This window comes from Chiloscyllium plagiosum, unplaced genomic scaffold (genome assembly GCF_037043375.1).
Source record: "Chiloscyllium plagiosum isolate Xiang-an unplaced genomic scaffold, Cpla_swu_hap1 HiC_scaffold_19, whole genome shotgun sequence".
NCBI classification, from domain to species: domain Eukaryota; kingdom Metazoa; phylum Chordata; class Chondrichthyes; order Orectolobiformes; family Hemiscylliidae; genus Chiloscyllium; species Chiloscyllium plagiosum.
The window spans coordinates 6,824,478-6,848,942 of record NW_028270157.1 but is presented as its reverse complement, the minus strand read 5'-3'; the positions used below and the strand labels follow the sequence as shown (position 1 = coordinate 6,848,942).

Below are 24,465 nucleotides of genomic sequence, written 5' to 3'. Positions count from 1 at the left end.
TGTAGGGAACACAAGAGCCACCTTGTACACTGCAAGCTCCAACTCGAGGGACTGTAATGTTGACAAAATGATCTCCTTCAGTAATATTGGCTGAGGGAACAGCATTAACCATAATTCTGCTCTGCTGCTGTTCCTCTAAATAGTACCATGGAAACTTCTGCATTTACCTGAACAAGGTAGACAGGACTTTGGTGTCATAATCTCATCTGAACATGGCATAACTGACAGTGCAGCACTCCCTAGGTACTGGACTAAAATGTTGTCCTCGATTTCATGTTCAGGTCTACCAAAGAAGAATTGAACCAACACCATCTATAAGCAAGAATCGTACCCACTGAGCTAAAGTCAAAACTAAAATAAACATGAGCAATCAAAGCCCCAAATAACAGGTCTCTCTACTGAAAAATATCTTTCCTGAGCAGCCAGGAGAGAGAGAGAGAGGCTCAGACTAACACAATGAGGATGGACGTCACTGCTTAGATATGACTGTGGTAGCCTATAAGGCATAACAACTCAATAACTACATTTTTAAGTCTGGTGAAGCTTAAAAAAAAGAGTAGCATTTACCTTGCGTCTTCTAGAGCAAACATATCAGCTAGACTCCAATGGAATGCTCAATTTATGCCAAATATTTATTCATCATCCAGCTCTGTTAAATTGGAACTGCAGGGTTCACTGGCTCTGCTCCCAGGGTTGCTCATGGCCTAGTGCTCAGTTAATAATACCACACACTCCAGGGAAATTAGAAGTTGCCTGGAAGTTATTACAGATACTTTCACAGTTCAGTTGGAAAACAGTTTTTATCCCTCCATCTGATTAGGGGTGTGAAAACCTGTTTGATTATGATGAGCATAAAATATCCCTGCCAGGACCAGCTAAAAATAACAGCTTGTAGTGTCAGTGATACAACATTTCTCCAATTAATGTTTTTATCTATGGTCCTGTAGGATATTTCACTATTCTCTGTTGCTGTCGGAAATGCATTGCCATTTTGGACACTCTGCACTTTAATTGCCAATTGAAATTGGGTGCACCTGTTATGGTATTGTCACAAAAACTCGGCCTGTAAATAAGTAACCATCCAACTTAATTTACTTTTCTCTTTTCTTTCCTGTCCCTGTTACAAAGTGTGGCATCCATTTTTCTTGATCAGCAGAGATGTAATGAACATTGAGATGTGATGCATCTTCTCTCCTGCTCAAGACTGTGTTGGGAATGCTCTTGTCTGCCCTTTGGCGCTGAGAGTAGAGAAGAGAACAATATCGAAAAATAGCTCACAAAATTCATCTGGGAATGAGTTATGCAGTGAAAAATGATTGCAAACATTCTAGCAGCACCCAGGTCTTTGTGCATGTACATTAACTCCTGCGCTATAAAAGCAACTGTTTTTATAAAATGCTTTTGTGAGAGGGTTGAACCTTACTCTTAGGCAGTTAACTGGGAAATGCATCAGCCCATGGCAACCCATTGCCCTCCCTCCATCAAATGGGTACATGATCCAGGTCATTCTGAACTTGGGCTTTATTTCAATTTCACTGGTCGACAAAATATTCCAGTGAATCTCTGTCTTTACTCCACGTACAGGTAGGTAAGATGGAAGGGAAGGTGAATGGGGAAAGTCAGTAGTCCCAACCCAGGAATTGACTGGTCATATTCATGTGAGGGCTACTCAATTATGTGATGATGCTGCCCCTTTAAAAAGGTCATTTTGTCGTTGGTTTTTTTCCAAGATGGGTGGTAAAGACAGAGGTGCCGATATGTCCGAAAGTGACTACTTTCAACAATGACAGGGGAATGGCCAGTTCTCTCAATTCAGGTTTTTTTCTAGTTTTGTTTTCTTTATCAGGCATTCAGAAACTGCTGGTAGCAGAGAAGCTGTCACTGTGAAACAAGGTTCCATGCTTCAACAGATGCTTCTTGCTTGACTCTTCTCTCTGCAATCTCTCCTGCCTGTAAAAACCTGAGTTTGAATATATAATTTACCAAGGGGTGTTTTTGGGATGTTGTTGGAATTGGAACAGCTCCTTCGTTAAGTTGCAATTTTGAGTCGGTTGGGTTTCCAAATGGTGAAGTTATTCTAAATTCTTTTTTTGTTTTCTTTTGTTCGTCTTTCAACTGCAGTGTTTAAATACATTCTGTTTTGCTTAAAGCCAAATGGTTTGACCAGCTGCATCACTCCTGGAATATCTACACTACATCTGCCTTTAAAATAAGAAAACATTAGGGTCTAGGATACATTCTTATAGTACTTTGAGGTGGCCTGACATGGTCCATAACAGTGGGTAAACTTCCTTTCTTCCTTATAGGACTGAGCAGCAATGCCTCAGGGAACAGCTGGCTTGATTTAGAGGGAAGGCAGTGGCCTAGTGGTATTATCACTTGGCTGTTAATCCAGAAACCTAGATAATGTTCTGGGGATCTGGGTTCAACTCCCATCATGGCAGATGGTGAAATTTGAATTCAATAAAATATGCTGGAATGGAGAATCTACTGATGACTATGAATCCATTGTCAGTAGTCAGGGGGGAAAAAGATATCTGGTTCACTAATGTCCCTTCGGGAAGGAAACTGCCATCTTACCTGGCCTGAATTACATGTAACTCCAGATCCACAGTAATGTGGATGACTCTTAAACTGCCTCTGGGCAATTAGGGATGGGCAATAAATGCTGGCCCAGTCAGTGACACCCTTATCCTGTGAATGAATTAAAAACAAAAGATGGTTTGGACACATGTGTGAACTCATGCTAGTATCTCTGAAAATTCCAATTGGGATCCCATTTAAAAAAAAGGCCTGCCTTTGGGAATAAGCAGCCATTCCTGCCACCCATCAGAAATGGCAGCTGCCAGAGTGTCCGTGTAAGCAGGGCAATAAGATTACTGGATTCAGTTTGAGGCCCCAATGCCTGTGTAATGCATGTGGTGTTGGTGGAAATGATGCGGTATTCAATAAAATAAGCTGGAATGGAGATTAATTATTCCAGGGCAGCTTTCTGATGTACTTCCATTAGTGTTGACCTTGCATTGCACTGTAGTTTTAATATGTTATGCACATTGAAATATTTCACATTGGAATGGTTTACTTCTTTTTAGAATGGTAATATAGGCTGTCAATTTCAGTATGTTTAGTTCTGTTGCTGCTCTTTGATCTTGGAATTCTTATTACTAATGGTTTGAAGGGTGATGAAGAGTGGGCAGGAAGGTGGGGTTTAGACCGAGATGAAATCAAATGGCAGAGCAAACTCAAGGGGCCAAACTGTCTTATCCTGTTCCTAGTTCTTATGTTCTTAATATTCTAACTTGTTTAAATAGAGCTACCATTCCAAGTGGATGACCCAGGAAACTAGCTGTGGTGGTGCGATCCACAACATCTGATAGCATTCCCTCATGACATATTTCAGAGATCTCACAGATGTCCTGTGCCTTGGATTATATAATTCGCTACCTATTTCTGATAGATAATTTTGGTTAAGGGAAGAAAGTTATCATAAACTTAGTGAGTTCCTGCCTGAGACGTAGGTAGTTATCAAGTTCAAACATATGCTGCAGATGGAAGAATAGCGGAGGTAATGATCTTGAAAAGAAATGCTTTCTTTTACATTTTAGTCAAAATCCAATTACATCCAAATGTGCACAGATGGTGCAGATTTCGTAATTGTCCTTCTGCACATGTGCAGAAACCTTATTTTCAAGGGACGCGTGTCCCTGCAAATGGTTTTCAGCAATATTTGAATTTTGGAATCATTTAGGCTGGTGAATTGATTTTTGTCTCATTTCTAAAGCAATGTGCAACTGTCGCTTTAAGATATCAACAAAATACCACTGTAAATATTTAGTTTCTTCTGGAACTAACTGAATTGACTAATCAGTTTGTGATATTGGGAGTCAGCTGCTGTAATAGCAACAGTTAATCAATGGCTGTGTGAGGAGTGCTGACAGCAATAGAGGGCTGTGGATGAAGATGGAATTGACAATGCCGGCATTGCAAAACTCATCAAACAATCACTGGGGGGGAAAGATACTGTCAGAGGTAGTAATTATATCAGGTAATTGGTGTCATTTACCTTGTCACAGCCCACTGAATGTGACTAACGCAGGACATTTGAGCTGTCACACACTGTTAGCTTTGAGCTCTCAGAATTGCATGAGGTCTCACTCACTTCAAGAGAGAGAAAAAGTACATGCTGCAAAACAACTTTCTGAAATCTTAAAAACAATTATGTACCTAAAGAGTTTAGTGCCTGGAAGCTCGGATTTTGTTCCAAGAATTAACCCCTCACTATCTGGGTTCTATTCAAGAAGAAGTTAGACATTGTTCTTAGACCAAAATGGGCACAGGGGACTGACATAGATGATCAGCCGTGATCTTATTGCGTGGCAGAGCAGGCTCGAAGGGCCAAATAGCCTACTCCTGCTCCTATTTTCTATGTTTGTATATACAAACACGCCACAAAGAACAAGAGTAGGCCACTTGTTCTTTCAAGCCTGCTTTGTCATTCAATTAGATCACGGCTGATCTGATTTTAACGTCAACTCTATATTCCTTTAATGAAAATAGAAATTGTTGGAAAAGCTCAGCAGATCTGGCAAAATCTGTGGAAAGAAATCAGAGTTAACATTTCACTTGAGCAACCCTTCCTTCGTAGTTCTGAGGAAGGGTCACTGCACCCAAAATGTTAACTTTGATTTCTCTCCACAGATGCTCCCAGACCTGCTGAGCTTTTCCAACAATTTCTATTTTTGTTTCTAATTTACAGTATCCACAGTTCTTTAAGTTTTTATTCTCTGTTCCTTCATATCCCCAATAATTTTTCATTCCCTCGGTAGTCAAGAATCTATGTACTTCTGCCTTACAAATATTTTAAGAATATTTTAATTTTATTTCATGATTTAATCAAGTAAGGCCAAGGGATACTGGATCTGTTTCTCTGGTGCAGAATACTTACCTAAACATCCAACATGACAGATGTATCGCTCCCTTCATTAAGGCCCAGGAGACTCATGGAAAAGATGAATCTAGAGTCTGGTACCCAGTTGGGAGTAAATGCAAGAGGGTGTCTCAAATCTGTTTGAGGATCCTTTTGCAAAATTCAGTTTTTTGCAGCATAAGGATAGCTACATTCAGAAAATTACAGATGGCACAAAATGTAGTCTTGAGGGACCAATGCCGGAAACTCCTAAACAGGTGAAGGTTTTTAAAAAGTAATTACAAGCTTCTGTGCACATGGAGAGAGCAACAAGAACACTGGTGTGCATTGAGCCTATTGTTTTTGGTACGGTGGAGATGATGGCCTACTGGCATTATGGCTGTGCTGTTCATCCAGAAACCCAGGTCATGTTCCGGGGACATGGGCTCGAATTGCACTGCTGCAGGTGGTGGAATTTGGATTCAATCAAAAACGACCTGCTGATGTCCATGAATCCATTGTCAATTGTGAGGCAAAAACCCATCTGTATCACTCACACCCTTTAGGGAAGGAACCTGTTATCTTTATCTGGTCTGGCCTACATGTGACTCCAGACTGATGGCAATGTGGTTGATTTAAATGCTGCTCTGGCCAGCGACACCCTCATCCTGTGAATGAATAATCAAATAATTAATAATAAAAGGCTTGGGTGAACCAATTTCAGGGCCTAAATCTCCAAACAACATGAGGCAGGAATGGTTTTACTAACTTGGTTAACTCCACTGTCGAATGTAAAGAAAATTAAGCCGTCTATAGATGCACCATAGAAAGCATTCTACCTGGATGCATCATGGCTTGCCATGGCAACTGCTCTACCCAGGACTGTAAGAAACTACAGAAAGTTGTGAACACAGCCCGGTCCATCATGTAAACCAACCTCCCATCCATTGACTCCATCTACAATTCCTACTGTCTTGGGAAGGCAGCCAGTGTGATCAAAAGCCCCTCCCACCCCATTTATAATCTCTTCCAACCTCTTTCGTCAGGCAGAAGATACAAAAGCTTAAACACACGTGCCAACAGATTCAGGACTTTGCATGTATTAATGGTTCTTCCCCACTGTTATTAAACTTCTGAATGGACCTCTCAAATTTTAAATTTAATGTTGATCTCGCTCTTTATGCACTTCTCTGCAGCCATAACATTGTATTCCTCACTCTGTTCTATTACCCTAATACACTCTGTATGATATGATGTGCCTATACTGCATGCAAAACAGAACTTTTCACAGAACCTAGATGCATAGGACAATAATAAATCAAATCAAATCATTCAAATCCCACGGTGAAACATTTTCAAATCTTGAAATGTAAATGTAACTGCATTTTTAAACTAGAACACCAGCTGTATTGTTTGCAAAGTATTTGTGGTTTGTAAAGAGAACTCTTTCCTAGTTGAGACAGTATTTTAATGATATCAAGTGATATAAGGCAGGTTGACTTCGGAGAACTTCATGTAACATGCTGCAGTTGTCACTCATGTTGTTTGTCAGTGCATTTAATTCTTGGAAGACACAACACCTTCTGTATCCAGTGGGAGCTGTTGCAGTGAGTTTCCAATCAAAATTATATGTCAAAAAGAAGTGGGGTTGAAGAAACCAAGATGACTAGAATCAAATAACTACGAAAAACACAGAACATAAAGGTGACAGTTCAGTACGTTGTATCAAGGAAATTGTGAAAGGATTTGGAAAGAAAATCTTTGAAGTGAAATACTGGAAATGAAAGGAAGCAGAGAACAATATACTAAAACATTACATTGAATGAGGCAGAAAAATAGAGAATTTCAAGAATATGAAAATATGCATGATTTATTTTTCTCTTGTATCAGACGAGAGAGGAAAATCTAGTGGGACTCTTGGACATCCATTAGCACATTTGATTCAAGTTTGTCAGCATTCCTGCCATAAACATGCTGACTTATCAGATGGTGTCCCCATGTTGTAGGACACCAATTTTCGGTGTAAGTATGGGTGTGTGCGACCTACACCATCCATGCCAGCCCTATATGACCTGGGTGGCATTGAGTGACCAAACCAATAATCTTTAAAGGGACCATACAAAATCACTCAATAAAAGACAAGCTTTTGAGTTTCGTTTTATATGACAATCTTTTTTAGAACACTTAGACCCCGTAACAGAATCTGTGATTTTGAAGAAAATTCTAACAGGATTAGACAGGGTAGATGCAGGGAAGATGTTCCTGATGGTGGGGGTGTCCAAAATCAGGGGTCACAGTTTGAGGATTCAGGGTGGACCATTTAGGACGGCGATGAGGAGACATTTCTTCACCCAAAGAGTAGTGAGCCTGTGGAATTCATTACCACAGGAAGGAGTTGATGCTAAAACATTGAATGTATTCAAGAGCTGGCTAGATATAGCATTTGGGGCGAATGGGATCAAAGGTTATGGGGAGAAAGCAAGATTAGGCTATTGAGTTGGAGGATCAGCCATGATCGTGATGAATGGCGGAGGATACTTGAAAGGCCGAATTGTCTCATCCTACTCCTATTTTCTATGTTTCTCTGTAAAGGGGGAAATAGTAAGGGAAAAACTGACCCTTTCCAGTTACTAAGACTGAAAACCAAAACTTCTAAGACCGAAATGGGATGAAACCAGATAAAAGTATACAGACCCATCAGGGCTCAGATTGATGGTCTCAACAGAGCTGTCCATGCAGGCTAGATACTGAAACTGAGAATCGGTAGGCAGACAGTTACTAGACACTTTCTACTACTTGAAACTAAACCTTGTGAAATTTATGTGATCCGTAAGCAGAATTGAGGAAGTTCTGCAAACCTGTGTTACTTTTGTTGAAGACTGTGCTCATGGAATTCAAGTTGGCAATATGCTGCTGTCAGCCAAAGCTTAGAAGAGGAGTGAGATTCTGAAGGACTTTGTGACTGAGATTGATATCACACACGCTGAATGGATTGCTGAGCTAATGTGTAAAATCAGCTCTTAGTTATATCTGCAATATAAAGCTTTGAATTTGTTCATGGGTTTGCCAGCATTTATTGCCCATTTCTAAATGCCCAGAGGGTCATTAAGAATAAACCATATTGCTGTGGATTTGGAGTCACACAAAGATAAGGATAGCAGTCTTCCTTTTCATAAGGACATTAGTGAACCAGATGGATTTTTACAACAATGGTTACCTGGTCACCTTTAGAATCAAATACAAATTTCACTATCTACTATGGTGGAGCTTGAACCCACAACCTCAAAGCATTAATGCAGGAGCTCTGAATTACTAACATAGGGACAATACCAATATGCCATGACCTCAACCTAGTCTCTGGCTAATTCATGTTTAGTTTATGTTGATTCCCATTTCAGTGTGTACAGAGGAACCTCAATTATCCGAAGGCCATGGGTGGGGAGTATTTCATTCAGTTAATCGAATACCGGACAACACACTTTAGCCAAGCATCAGGACCTTGCGATCTTGCCGGATAATCCAAAATTCAGATAATCGAATGTCAGATAATCAAGCTTCCTCTGTAGTTGGTTGCACAGTGATTTAGTGTTTTCTTTGTTTGATTCTTACATAGAAACAAGTCATTTTGTTTTAAATTATTAAATCTTGCAACTTCATTATTTCAGTAAATAACTTAGATTCTGGAGTTCTTTTTGAAAAAAAAAGCTTACTGGCCTCACCCAAGATCAAAATATGTCTTAATATTTTCACAGAAACTGAATGATTTCCACCATCCAGAACTGATGTCTGTAAACTCCTGATGATTTCTAAACCTTACTGTGCTGATGACTCTGTGCCTGTCTGGTTTTGCTTGTAACTCTCAACCCTCCTGCAGATCACTTATTTTCCTGCTTTTTAAAAAGAAAGCATCTTCCAAATAGATATCCCTATAGACTGTTTTTTTGTTTTTGTTCTTTTTAGGTTAAAAACAGGAGTAGGAAGCAGAGATTTGTCATACAAGATCAAACACACTCCATCATTTGCCAGGATTTGGTGCACTGCATTTATAATCCCATGGTAGATTCAGAACTCTTTGTGCTGTTCATCCCTCAACTTTTATTGGTTAACAACAGATATCTGGGAGTATAGGAAGCTGCAACTGAAGGTGGGCAGCTGGAATAAAGCCTAAGAATGAAAATTTAATTGATTGGTCGACCAGCTGCATTCAAATACAAAGCTTCAAGTTCATTAATTGGAATATATTTATGGTCTTAAACAGCACACTTTTATTTTTTTTTTCCCTGACGTCTGGCAGCTCTGATTGAACTCACTCTTTCCCATGTCCATAACAAACTCAACTCAACAACCTTACGGTCTCTACACTCCTGCAATTATAGTCTCTTGAGGATCCCCAGTTTTAACCATTCTAACTTTGGCAGTGCTGCCTTCATCTGCCTCAGTCCCATGCTCTAAGACTCCATCCTTACACCTCTCCACCTCACCATGTTTCTCTCCTCACTTAAGATACTCCTTTTTCCCTCTTCAACTGATAATGAAGTATCAGTATTCCATGAGCAATCACAAATTATAAATGACCAATTGAGCCACTAATTTGGTTAATTTACTGGACTTTAACTGTTGACTATAGCAATCAGCTTTTATCAATAAAGTCATAAAGTCATAGAGATGTACAGCATGGAAACAGACCCTTCAGTCCAATCTGTCTATGCCGACCAGCTATCCCAACCCAATCTAGTCCCACCTGCCAGCGCCTGGCCCATATCGCTCCAAACCTTTCCTATTCATATACCCATCCAGATGCCATTTAAATGTTGCAATTGTACTAGCCTTCACCACTTTCTCTGGCAGCTCATTCCATACACGTACCACCCTCTGCGTGAAAAAGTTGCCCCTTAGGTCTCTTTTACATCTTTCCCCTCTCACCCTAAACCTATACCCTCTAGTTCTGGACTCCCCCACCCCAGGGAAAAGACATTGTCTATTTATCCTATCCATGCCCTTCATGATTTTATAAACCTCTATAAGGTCACCCCTCAGCCTCCGATGCTCCAGGGAAAACAGCCCCAGCCTGTTCAACCTCTCTCTATAGCTCAAATCCTCCAACCTTGGCAACATCCTTGTAAATCTTTTCTGAACCCTTTCAAGCTTTACAACATCCTTCCAATAGGAAGGAGACCAGAATTGCACACAATATTCCAACAGTGGCCCAACCATTGTCCTGTACAGCCGCCAAATAACCTCCCAACTCCTGTACTCAATGCTCTGACCAGTAAAGGAAAGCATACCAAACGCCTTCTTCACTCTCCTATCTATCTGCGACTCTACTTTCAAGGAGCTATGAACCTGCACTCCAAGACCGCTTTGTTCAGCAACACTCCCTAGGACCTTGCCAATAAGTGATAAGTCCTGCAAAGATTTGCTTTCCCAAAATGCAGAACCTCGCATTTATCTAAATTAAACTCCCATTTGCCACTTCTCAGCCCATTGATCCATCTGATGAAGATCCTGCTGTAAATAAGGAAACAGATCTTATCCTTTAACAAGTGGCAAAATGAATCACTAATTGCTAATATGCAGACTTAGACTACATTCTCTTGATATCCAAATATGTACACACATGTTTGCTCACAAATAGGACATTAAGACAGAAACTACAGGAACGGATCATATAGACAAAAAAGGATTACATTCTGTGGATCCTAATTCCAAGCCACAAGAGTTTAATGAAGTGACTTTCGTCCAGTCCTTTTGGGTTTTTGGGAGTGGTACCATGTTGTTGACTGCAGAAGATCAGGAGTCGGTCAGTTGGTCCTAGATCTTTGCTTGAATTCAAACTCTTCTTTTCAAAGTCTTTCAGTGTTGTTTTCTCTTTCTTCCAATGGATGAGGGAGACTGAGCCAGAATGGCTCTGTCTGGTTTCTTAGAGTTTCAAGTATAGCAGCCCCTTGTCAAACTGCAACTTAAACAGCCAAAAGCTGTTGCTAAGCATTTTTCAACCCAAAAACACCTGGAGCCTGCTTATCAAAACGAGCTTCTCCATATGTTCCCAACAGTGTGGAAACAGTCCCTTTGGCCCTACAAGTCCTCACCAACCCTCTGAAGAGCAACCCACCCAGACCCATTCCTTTACCCTATTGCTCTACATTTACCCCTGACTAATACACCTAACCTACACATCCCTGAACACTGGGCAATTTAGCATGGCCAATTCACCTGACCTGCACATCTTTGGACTGTGGGAGGAAGCTGGAACACCTGGAGGCAACCTACGCAGACAAGGGGAGAATGTGCAAACTCAATGCAGACAGTCACCCAAAGCTGGGATTGAACCTGGGTCCCTGGTGCTGTGAGGCAGTAGTGCTAACCACGGAGTCGCCATGTCGCCCCTTTTGACCTTAGAGTTGTTAAAAAAAGATATCTTCCCTGAAACGCAGCAGTGTCCAAATTTCCATTTTTTCAAGTTTATATTCCAAATAAAAATGTAGAACTGAAGGTTATGTTCTTTTGGATAAGTCGAATTTGCATCATGTTTTTTGGAGGGTTCGTTGAAGAATTCTATCGCTGTATCTTACCACTTTAATTGGCTTCTCTGTATATATGGCATCACCATGCCATTTTATCAGACACCCTTATGACAACAACATGTCATTCACTGGATAAACAGTCAAAGACTGGATCCTTTGTGCCCATGCCATCTTGAAAAGGTGACTGTGCGCCTGGAGAGGCCAGCTTTGGCAATCCACTATTGTCCCTCACTGACTACATAATGGCACTGTTGCCACAAAAACACATCACCCAAGGCATGGAGCCACTTCATACATACAGCCACATTCTCTCACCGCAGTCACTGATCAGCTACCAGGCTACACACTTCACCTCTCTCTAGTTACATTCTCTCTTAGCACCCTCGAAGTCAGTGCTACACAGACCCCATTGACTTCTGCACTGCCTGCATTCTGTCACAGTTCAGAAGGAAAACATTAAATACAATCGGCCAAGTACAAACAGCTTTTATCTTCTGAATGCAAAAGGGAGGTAGATGTGGTTCCTAGGGCTAAAGGAATCAAAAGGTAGACAAAAGAACAAAAGAGAAATACAGCATAGGATCAGGCCCTTTGCCTCTCCAAGCCTGTGCCCTAACAAAACTAAAAAATAAACCTTCTGCCCTTATTTGTTCCGTATCCCTCTATTCCCTCCTTATTCATGTAACCATCCAGATGCCTCTTAAATGTCTCCAATCTGCGCACTTCCACCACCACTTCAGGCAGTGCATTCCAGGCTCCTACCACTCTCTGTGTGATAAACCTTCCTCGCACATCTCCCTTAAACTTTCCCCTTCTCACCTTGAATCTGTGTCCCCTTGTAATTGAAACTTCAACTCTGGGAAAAAGCCTCTCACTATCTAACCCACCTATGCCTCTCATAATTTTATATACCTCTATTAGGTCTCCTCTCCATTTTTCCAGTGAAACCAATCAATTCTTTTTAACCTTTCCTCATAGCCAATGACATCGAGACCAGGCAATAGGTATGGGGAGAGGATGGGAATTGGATACTGAATTGGATGATCAACCATGCTCGTGTTGATAGCAGGGCAGACCCAAAGGACCAAATGGCCTACTCCTGGTCTGGTTTTCTATGTTCCTATAGTTTTGCACACTCAAGACACTAACCGTGAATTACATGGAGTCCATGCAGAGTGATCTTAAAATGGACAGGCCAAGACAACAGTTAAATATTAATAAGCCCATGGAAGACCATTGAACGTAGAACATAGAACATTACAGTGCAGAAGAGGTCCTTTAGCCCTCAATGTTGCGCTGGCCTGTGAACCCAATCTGAAGTCCATCTAACCTAAACTATTCCATCTTCATCCTTACGTCTATCCAATGCCCATTTAAATGACTTTAACGTCGGCAACTCTACAACTGTTGCAGGTAGTGCATTCCATGCCCCTACTACTCTCTGAGTAAAGAAGCTACCTCTGACATCTGTCCTATATCTATCACCCCTCAGTTTAAAGCTATGTCCCCTCATGCTAGCCATCACCATCCGAGGAAAAAGGCTATCACCGTCCACCCTATCTAACCCTCTGATTATCTCATATGTTTTAACTAGGTCACCTCTCAACATTCTTCTCTCTAACAAATACAGCTTCAAGTCCCTCGGCCTTTCCTCATAATACCTTCCCTCCATACCAGGGAACATCCGAGTAAATCTCGTCTGAACACCTTCCCAAGCTTCCACATCCTTCCTATTATGCGGTGAACAGAACTGTACGCAATACTCCAAGTGCGGCTGCACCAGCGTTTTGTACAGCTGCAGCATGAGTCATGGGTTTTTTTTAGCATGTAAATTGAAAATCTTGGAGCAAAGTAAGGAATGGGTATTTTTAGTTGTCTTGAGAAATGCATGGTAAATGAGGATAATTCAAAATTGAAACAAAAATAGAAATTGTTGGAAAAGCTCTGCAGGTCTGGCAGCATCTGTGGAGAGAGATCAGAGTTAACGTTTCAGGTCGAGTAACCCTTCCTCAGAATTCCACAGATGCTGCCAGATCTGCTGAGCTTTTCCAGCAATTACTGTTTTTGTGTCTTGTTTACAGCATCTGCAGTTCTTTCAATTGTTATTCAAACTCGACTCCTTGCATTTGGAATGCTTCACCATGTTTCTGAGAGGCTACAATAAAAGGGAATTATTTCAAAAAATAAAAATTCATAAGTTATGTGAATTTAGGAAATGCAATTTGCTTATAACTGCGTTTATTATAATGCACATGACAATTTCCTTCTCTTTCTCTTAGATCATGATGAATGTAGCACAAATCAACACAGCTGTGATGAGAATGCTCTGTGCTTTAACACTGTTGGAGGTCACAACTGCATTTGTAAACCAGGATATACTGGTAATGGTACCCACTGTAAAGGTAAGTACTGCCAATATATATCAGCAATCTATTCTTGAAACTTTAACACTGTCGGTCGTGAGACCTTAATAAAACTTTCTTTCTAAGCACCATGGCGCAATGTTTACTGTGTTCCTTAAATGGAGCCAGTCTTTTTCCACTTTGGCAGATGACCTGTCAGAGGGTTATCTTGGGGTACAAATGAAAATGCAATCAATATCAGACTGATGTTGAGAGTTCTAATTTCCAATAACTCACGAATACCTCCACCAGCGAATAAACCTTATTGAAATCTGACACAAAATCTGAAATTGTTGGAAAGACTCAGCAGGTGGAAAGAAAGTGGAGTAACATTTCGAGTCCACTGAACAAGACCTGAAACGTTAACTCTGCTTTCTCTCCACAGATTTTGCCAGACCTGCTGAGTCTTTCCAGCAATTTCTGATTTTGTTTCTGATTGCTTCTGCAATTCTTTGTTCTGTGGCTTGTCGAAATCTGAATTGGAGCTTGCCATTTCAGCTGAATATGTCAGTTAAAATTTCCCACGGTGTTTATGGAGCAGTCAGTTAAACTTACAGGCCATTCGGCCATAATGTGCGAATTCGCTGTAACACAATTGACAAATTGGGGATGTTATTTCTAAAGTGCGAACTTTTAAAACATGTGTTGGTTGCAACACGATTAAGTCACCAACACTTTAAGCGCTGTTTGTAGAGCATGATTTTTCTGTAACGCGGGGTTATACAAGAACACAGCCATTGCATTATACAGAAACTGACTGTATTACACCATAAGACCACAAGACATAGGAGCAGAAAAAGGCCATTCGGCCCATCAAGTCTGCTTCGCCATTCAATCATGGCTGATAAGATTCTTAACTCCATTCACCCACTTTCTCCCCATAACCTTTGACGCCCTTGACAATTGAGAACCTATCTAGTTCTGTCTTAAATATACTCAATGATCAATATATTATATGTATAGCTGCTGCATCAGCCAAATGAATCTCAATGTAATGTCACTGAAAGTGCAGATTTCTAAAATAAAACAGAATAATTCTGCAGTCCTGTAAATATTTCAGTGAAATCCTTCCATCCCAAAGTCTCTCTTTGATCAAAATTAACCAGGGCCAATAGATACAACCATGCTTCCAGAAATAGCCATTGGAGTGGAGATAACCTTGGTATTGTCTTATACCTGGGATAACTGAGTGGGTCAAGAAAAATGGCTTTGTTGAATTTAACAGACCCTGGGAATGCCTGGTGATATTGGCAACAGATATTTCTGCAGCAGCCTGTTTTGTCATTTCGCACCTCTGGGGCAGATGAGACTTGAATGTAGGGACATTGAGGTAGGGACATTGCCACCTTGCCGCAACAACGCTCCATGCATTTGGCTACAAAGTCAAAGAGGGTGACATTGGCCTATGGGAGCAGCAGAAATGAATCGGCAGTTACATTTTTGCTGTGTCAAGTTTTATGTTCCATTGACTTACCTTGTTTATTTACCTGCTCCATGTCCCTCATGATTTTATAAACCTTTATAAGGTCACCCCTCAGCCTCTGACACTCCAGGGAAAACTGCCCTAGCGTATTCAACCTCTCCCTATAGCTCAAATCCTCCAACCCTGGCAATATTCTTGTAAATCTTTTCTGGACCCTTTCAAGTTTCACAACACCCTTCCAATAGGAAGGAGACCAGAATTGCACGCAATATTCCAAAAGTGGCCTAACCAACGTCCTGTACAGCTGGAACATGACCTCCCAACTCCTGTACTCAATACTCTGACCAAAAAAGAAAAACATACCAAATACCTTCTTCACTATCCTATCCACCTGCAACTAACTAGGGGACATAGGTTTAGGGTGAGAGGGAAAAGATATAAAAGAGACATAAGGGACAACTTTTTCATGCAGAGGGTGGTACATGTGTGGAATGAGCTGCCAGAGGAAGTGGTGGAGGCTGGCACAATTACAACATGTAAAAGGCATCTGGATGGTATATGAATAGGAAGAGTTTGGAGGGATATGATCCAGGTGCTGGCCGATGGGACTTGATTGGGTTGGGATATCTGGTCAGCATGAACGAGTTGGACTGAAGGGTCTGTTTCCATGCTGTACATCTCTATGACTCTATGACTTAGAATGTGACCAAAATTTGTATTTTGGTCACATTCTAAGGAGTTTGAGTAATTGTTTTAAGAATGTAGTGGTTGGAACCAGGCTGGAACCAACTACGAGATCCCTGATTGGGGTTGTTAACCTGGGCCAATCAGGAAAGCCCTGGCTGACCGATATAAATAGGGGATTTATTAGAATCTCCTCAGTTCAGGGACTGACTCTGAGCTGTCTGGGTGAAAATGAGGACTGCAGATGCTGGAAATTAGAGCCGAGAGTGTGGCACTGGAAAAGCACAGCAGATCAGGCAGCATCCGAGGAGCAGGAGATTCAGGAATCCTGATGAAGGGCTTTTGCCTGAAACATTGATTCTCCTGCTCCTCGGATGCTGCCTGACCTACTGTGCTTTTCCAGCACCACACTCTCAACTCTGAGCTGTCTGGCCACAGCCAGTGTACTGTGCACAAGCAAATAAAGGCTGACTTAGTGATGGGATACTGGCTTCTGTGCAGTTATTTCAAAGAAGTGAGAAGCAAAGAAGATCAGCTTCCAGTTTTAGCATTGACCAATTTCACTCTCAGCTCCAAACTCCTAAAAAGTTCAGTTCCTTCGTGAAGCAATGATCAGGGCAAACTAAACAGCTTGTATTAAGAGTCAAGAGTGTGATGCTGGAAAAGCACAGCAGGTCAGGCAGCATCCGAGGAGCAGGAGAATCGATATTTTGGGCAAAGGCCCTTCATCAGGATGCCTGCTCCTCGGATGCTGCCTGACCTGCTGCGCTTTTCCAGCACCACACTCTCAACTCTGATCTCCAGCATCTGCAGTCCTCAGTTTCGCCTCGCTTGTATAAAGAGACTTTTTGGAGTATGTAAAAATAATCTTATCATCTGAGTACCAGAGTGTTAATTGTACTCAAAAGTGAATGAGGTGACAGAGTTTGGACCCCAGATTATTCTTGGCTTGTGACAATCACATCATTTACAATTGCCTCTCTCAGACAGTAGTGAATGTGGAATTCATTGCTGCAGAGGGCTGCTGATGCTGGGTCATGAAATAAATCCAAGGCTGAATCAAAGGCTCTGGGGAAAACACACAAAAGTGTGGTTGAGGATTATCAGATCATCTGTGCTCTCATGGAGTAGAATGGAAACTCCTGCCGAAGGGCATTTTGAATCTTGAATCTCTACAGTGAGGAAGCAGTCCATTCAGCCCATTGAGTCCACACTGACCCTCCAAAAAGCATCCCACCTAGATCCGCCCCCATGTCCCTGCATTTCCCATGCCCAGTCCACCTGACCTGCACATCTTTGGACTGTGGGAGGAAACCAAAGCACCCGGAGGAAACCCACACAGACACGGGGAGAATGTGCAAACTCCACACAGATAGTCGCCCGAGGCTGGAATTGAACCGTGGTCCCTGGCGCAGCGGTAATCAGTGTCCTACCTTGCCACCCTAACTACAGCAGTTGAACTACCATGGTTCAAGAAGGGAGCTCACCACCACCCTCTCAAGGGGCAACTAGGGATGAACAACAAAAGCTGGATCAGCCAGTGACATCCTCACCCCATGAATGAATGAAAAAAATTACCTCGAAACAAAATCAAAAGATTTAAAAGGGTCAAAATACACTGACATTTCTACGTCAGCTTATTCTATCAAAAGCAAATACAGAAAATATAGAAATTTACTGCAGGTCAGGCAGCTTATGAAGGAAGTAGGAACAATCTGGGTGAGTCTTTCATTAGGAGAAAGTGAGGACTGCAGATGCTGGAAATCAGAATCGAGAGGGTGGTGCTGGAAAAGCACAGCAGGTCAGGCAGCATCCGAGGATCAGGAGTATTGACATTTCGGGCATAAGCCCTTCATCAAGAATGAGGCTTGTGGGCCGCAGCTGAGAGATAAATGGGAGGGGCTGGGGCTGGGGGAAAGGTAGCTGGGAAAGTGATAGGTGGATGAAGGTGGGGGAGAAGGTGATAGGTCGGAGGGGAGGGTGGAGCGGATAGATGGGCAAGACGATGGACAGGTTAAGTGGCAGTGCCGATTTGGAGGCTTGGGACTGGGATAAGGTCGGGGGAGGGAAAATGAGGAAATTGGTGAAATCCACATTAATCTTGTGTGGTCGCAGGTGAAAGATGAGGCATTCCTCCTCCAGGCATTGGGTATTTAGGGTTTGGTGATGGAGGAGGCCCAGGAGCTGCATGTCCTTGGCAGAGTGGAAGGGGGAAATTGAAGTGTTCGGCCAGGGGCAATGGGGTTGGTGGGTGCAGATATCCCAGCGATGTTGTCTGAAACAATCTGTAAGTTGGTGCCTTGTCTCCATGATGTAGAGGAGACCACATCGGGTGCAACAGATACAGAAGCTGACATTGGTGGAGGTACAGGTAAATGTCTGTCAGATGTGGAAGGATCCTTTGGGGCCACGGGCAGAGGAGAGGGGAGTGGTGTGGGCGCAGGTTTTTCACTTCCTGTGGTAGCAGGGGAAGGTACCAGGAGTGGGGTGAGAGCTGGTGGGAGGAGTGGATCAGACAAAGGAATCATGAATGGAATGGTCTCTTGGAACGCTGATGGGGGTGGGGAGGGAAATATATCCCTCATGGTGAGGTCTGTTTGTAGGTGACAGAAGTGGCGGAGGATGATGCGATGTATACGGAGTTTGGTGGGGTGGAAGGTGAGAACTGCGGGGCGTTCTGTCCTTTTTGCGTTGGGAGGGGTTGGGGTCAAGGGTAGAAGAGCAGGAAGTGAATGAGATGTGCTGGAAGGCATTGTCAACCACGTGGGAGGGGAATTTGCAATCTTTGAAGATCTAGGATGTTCTTTGGTGGAATTGGTCATACTGTGAACAGATTCAACAGAGGCGGAGGTATTGGGAATAAGGGATGGTGTTTTTACAGAGGATAGAGTGGGTAGAGGTATTGTCCAGGTAGCTGTGGAAGTCCGTGGGTTTGTAGTAGAAATCTGTAGTTAGTCAGTCACCAGAGATAGAGATGGAGAGGTCCAGGAAAGGGAGGGAGGTGTCTGAAATGGTCCAGATGAATTTGAGGTCAGGGTGAAAGGTGTTAGTGAAGTTGATGAGCTGTTCAACCTCCTCGAGGGAGCATGAGATAGTCCCAATACAGTCATCAATGTAGCAGAAGAAATGAGGGGGGATGGTGCCGGTGTAGCTGCAGGCTGGAAAGAGAACCGTTTCCGAAGGCTTTGGGTTTGTAGTACGTACTGGTTGTCCTATTCAGATCCACATCCGCAGCTACACCGGCACCATCCCCAACCTTTTCCTCTGCTACATCGATCACTGTATTGGCACTACCTCGTACTCCCTCGAGGAGGTTGAACAGCTCATCAACTTCACTAACACCTTTCACCAAATTTACCTGGACTATCTCAGACACCTCCCTCCCTTTCCTGGACCTCTCCATCTCAATCTCCGGTGACCGACTAACTACAGATTTCTACTGCAAACCCATGGACCTCCACAGCAAACCTGGACAATACCTCCACTATCTCATGCTACCTTCGTACATTTTCCATCATTCCTGCTTTTATATCGCATGACTATGGTTACTTAGTCTCGCAAAAAGCAGTGGATCTAGTGTGTCAAAATGTAGGCTGCCAAGTTTAAAAACAATTTATCAAATTGAAGTGTATGTCAGAGTCAATTTATCACATGTGTGCATTTTGCTAACACTAACGTACAGGAGTTGGTTAAAATGATTACTCACGCAGATCACTGTCATTGGCTATCTACTGTTCATGATTCCATTAGGGAAATCTATCGAAGAGCTACCTGCAGTTCATTCCCAGAAGAAGTTGTTAAATGCATGAATAGTCAGGTGTAATAGCACTGTGATAATTTGAGAAACTCCTTTGAGGGGGTGTGGGGTGGGGGGTGGGGCGGGGTGTGTGTGAAGAGTGTGAAGATAAATGTGTTTCAACAGAACTAACCTGTAGACATTCAAATTGAAATGTTCATACATTCAATTCTGCATGATCTTGGTGGCAATATAGAGTCATAGAAATGTACAGCATGGAAACAGACCCTTCAGTCCAATATGACGTGCCAATAACACAGGAAAAATATTCAAGCTAGTCTAACAGATGGACATGCTTTTCTGTTCCACTTGCTCACCCAGTTTTATATTGGCGATTGTGTAAGAGCTCAATTTGCCCAAAATGATTACTTAGTCCACGACAGAGGTTCTGTTCCCAACAGCCCCACATTTGTCTCTGTCTCCTACTTACCTGCAGCATATTAGAGACCCAGGTTTTGTGTTTGAAGTTAACAGGTTCCTTCTGGATTTGTTGCTGGCAGAAAAAAGGTGCTTGTGCGACGTCTGAAATTGTACCTGCAGATCAAGAATGACTGTACCGCACATGGTGAGAGGTTGTAGAGCTCTGAGAGATCTAGGTGTCCCCAGGCATGAATTGCAGGAAGTTAGTCTGCAGGTACACCAAGTAATCAGGACAGCTAATAGAATGTTATGGTTTACTGTGAGGGGAAATTAATGCAAGATTAGGGAGGTTATACTTCAGTTATACAGGGCAGTGGTGGGACTGCACCTGGACTACTGTGTACAGTACTGGTCACTGTACTTACAGAACGCTGTTAATGTGTTGGAAGAACTTCAGCGGAGATTTACTACACTAATCCCTGGGATGAGCAGGTTAATTTATGAGGAGGGGAGAGACAGGAATTTAGGAGAACGTGAGGACTGCAGATCCTGGAGATCAGAGGGTGGTGCTGGAAAAGCACAGCCGGTCAGGCAGCATCTGAGGAGCAGGAGAATCGACTTTTCAAGCATAAACTCTTCATCAGGACTTCACCAGTAGTAACTGAACTCCAGGATAAACATTTCCCATCAACCACCATCCTCTGTCTTCTTTCAGCTAGCCAATTTCTGATCCAAACCGCTAAATCACCCTCAATCCCATGCCTCTGCATTTTGTGCAATAGCCTACCATGGGGAACCTTATCAAAGACCTTACTGAAATCCACATACACCACATCAATTGCTTTACCCTCATCCACCTGTTTGGTCACTTTCTCAAAGAACTCAATAAGATTTGTGAGGCACGACCAACCCTTCACAAAACCATGTTAACTATCCCTAATCAACTTATTCCTCTCTAGATCTTTATAAATCCTATCTCTTATAACTCTTTCCAACACTTTACCCACAACCGAAGTAAGGCTCAATGGTGTATAATTACCAGGATTGTCTCTACTCCCCTTCTTGAACAAGGGGACAACATTTGCTATCCTCCAGTCTTCTGGCACTATTCCTGGAGATAATGACGACATAAAGATCAAAGCCAAAAGCTCTGCAATCGCCTCCCTGGCTTCCCAGAGAATCCTAGGATAAATCCCATCTGGCCCAAGGTACTTATTTATTTTTACATTTTCCAGAGTTGCTAACACCTCCTCCTGTGAACCTCAATCCCAGCTAGTCTAGTAGCCTGTACCTCAGTATTCTCCTTGACAGCATTGTCTTCTTCCAGTGTGAATACTTAATGAAAAATATTCAATTAGTGCTTCCCCTATCTCCTCAGACTTCTCACACAACTTCCTACTACTATCCTTGATTGGCCCTAATCTTACTCTAGTCATTCTTTTATTCCTAATATACATATAGAGCAGTTCTTCGATTTTTGCTTATCTAGAACTAGGGGTTATAGTTTAAAGGTTAATGGGTCACCCATTTAAGACAGAGATGAGGAAGCATTTTTTTGTCCCTCAGAGGGCTGTGAGTCTGAATTCCCTTCCCTTGAAAGGGGAGGCATACAAAACAGCCAAGATCAGCGGGAAATTTTAAGGTCAACAGAAAGCCACAAAAAGAGCTATAAAGCAAAGTAAGATAGAACATGAGAAAAAACTAGCACAGAATATGAAGATAGAAAATAAAAATTTCTGTAAATATATAAAAGGAAAGAGAGTGGCTAAAGTAAACGTTGGTCCTTTAGAAGATGAGAAGGGGCATTTAGTCATGGGATATGATGAAATGGCTGAGGCATTGAACAGGTATTTTGTGTCAGTCTTCACAGTGGAGGACATGAATAACATGACAGTAATTGTCAAAGAGACGAAGGTAGGTGAGGATCTGGAAAAAAATCATTGCTACAGAAGAGGTAGTTTTTCTTAGATTAGATTACTTATAGTGTGGAAACAGGCCCTTCGGCCCAACAAGTCCACACCGACCCGCCGAAGCGCAACTCACCCAGACCTATTCCCCTATATTTACCCCTTCACCTAACACTATGGGCAATTTAGCATGGCCAATTCACCTAATCTGCACATTTTTGGACTGTGGGAAGAAACCAGAGCACCCGGAGGAAACCCACGCAGACACGGGGAGAATGTGCAAACTCCACACAGTTGCCTGAGGCGAAAATTGAACCCGGGTCTCTGGCGCTGTGAGGCAGCAGTGCTAGCCACTGTGCAACCGTGCCGCCCTCAAGTTGTTCGTTGAGCTTGAAGGTTCATTTCCAGACGTTTTGTCACCCTACTAGGTAACATCTTCAGTGGGCCTCAGGCGAAGCACTGCTTAAAATTCCTGCTTCCTGTTCATATGTTTGGGTTTCTTTGGGTTGGTGATGTCATTTCCTGTGCTGATGTTATTCCCTGTGGTGAAGTCACTTCCTGATCCTTTTCTCAGGGGGTCATAGATGGGGTCTAACTCGATGTGTTAGACCTACATCTACATCTATACCGTGTATTAAACAAAATGGGTACCCAATGAACACCATTCGCCAATTTCTCAGCAACAAACCCAAACAAGCAGACAAAACATGTTCACAAACTCTAACCACTCTCCTCTACATCAAAGACATCTCAGAAATGACTGCCAGACTACTCAGATCCCTTAGCATCATGGTAGCCCACAAACCCACCAACACACTAAAACAGCAGCTAATGAACTTGAAAGACCCTATACAGACAACAAGCAAACCTAATGTCATTTACAAATATAGTGCAAGGACTACATTGGACAAACAGGCAGAAAACTAGCCACCAGGATACATGAACAACAACTAGCCACAAAAAGAGATGACCCTCTCTCATTAGTATCCTCAAATATGGATGAGGAAGGTCACGACTTTGACTGGAACAACACATCCATCCTAGGACAAGCCAAACAAAGACATGCACGAGAATTCCTGGAAGCATGGCATTCCAACCAGAACTCTATCAACAAACACATCAAGTTAGACCCCATCTACCATCCCCTGAGAAAAGGAACAGGAAGTGACTTCACCACAGGAAACAACATCACCACAGGAAATAATATCACCAACCCAAAGAAACCCAAACCTATAAATAGAAAGCAGGAATTTTCGACATTGCTTAGCCTGAGGCCCACTGAAGATGTTACCTAGTATGGTGAATAAACATCTGGAAATGAACCTTTAAGCTCAGCGAGCAAACCTCAACCTGAGCTACAAATTTTCTCAAAACTCACTAGGAAGAGGTAGTGTTGGGCAAGCTGATGGAACTAAGGGTAGACAAGCCTCCTGGCCCTGATAGAATCCATCCCAGGGTACTAAAAGAGATGGCAGGAGAAATAACAGGTGCACTGGTAGTAATTTCCAAAATTGGCTGGACTCTGGGGCAGTTCCAGCAGATTGGAAAGCAGCAAAAGTGATGCCACTATTTAAAAAGGGAGGTAGACAAAAGATGAGGAATGATAGACCGGTTAGCTTAACCTCTAGGGGGGGGAAGACACTTGAGTCTATTATCAAGCAAGAAATAGCAAGGCATCATGATAGAAATTGTCCCTTTGGGCAGACGCAGCATGGATTCATGAAGGGCAGGTCATGCTTAACTAATCTTTTGGAATTCTATGAAGATATTATGAGCAAGGTGAACAACAGGGACCCAGTAGATGTGGTATACCAAGACTTTCAAAAGGCCCTCGACAAGGTGTCACACAAGAGACTGCTACATAAGATAAGGATGTATAGCCTTAGGGGTAAAGTATTGTCTTGGATAGAGGATTGATTAACTAACAGGAGACAAAAATTGGAGATAAATGAGTGCCGTTGTGGTTGGTAATCAGTGACTAGTGGTGTGCCTCAGGGATCGGTGCTGGGACTGCAATTATTTACAATTTATCTTTTGAGTTGGGGACCATGTATAGTGTGTCAAAGTTTGCAGATGACAATCCGATGAGTGGCAGAGCAAAGTGTGCAGAGGACTGTGAAACTTTGCAAAGGAACATAGATACTTTAAGTGAGTGGGCAAAGGTCTGGCAAATGGAATACAATGTTAGTAAATGTGAAGTCATCCATTTCTGTAGGAGTAACAGTAAAAAAGATTATTACTTGAATGGTAAAAAGTTGCAGCATGCTGCTATGCAGTGGGACCTGGGTATCATTGTGCATGAATTACAGAGGGTTGGTCTGCAGGTACAAGTGGTAATTAGGAAGGCAAATGGAATTTTGTCCTTCATTGCTAAAGGCATTGAGTTTAAAAGCAGGGAGGAAATGCTGCAGCTGTACAGGGTGCTGGTGAGGCCACACCTGGAGTACTTTGTGCAATTTTGGT

The 24,465-nt window shown here is 42.4% G+C and overlaps 1 protein-coding gene across 1 annotated transcript in view; it reads left to right on the top strand.

Annotated features, from left to right (window-relative positions):
- LOC122559324 (protein kinase C-binding protein NELL2-like) overlaps window positions 1-24,465 on the top strand; it is a 360,484-nt gene that overhangs the window by 200,539 nt on the left and 135,480 nt on the right. Inside the window, exon 14 of the mRNA XM_087997004.1 lies at window positions 13,710-13,832. Coding sequence (XP_087853130.1) covers window positions 13,710-13,832 — 123 coding nt within the window. The remainder of the gene's footprint in view (window positions 1-13,709; window positions 13,833-24,465) is intronic.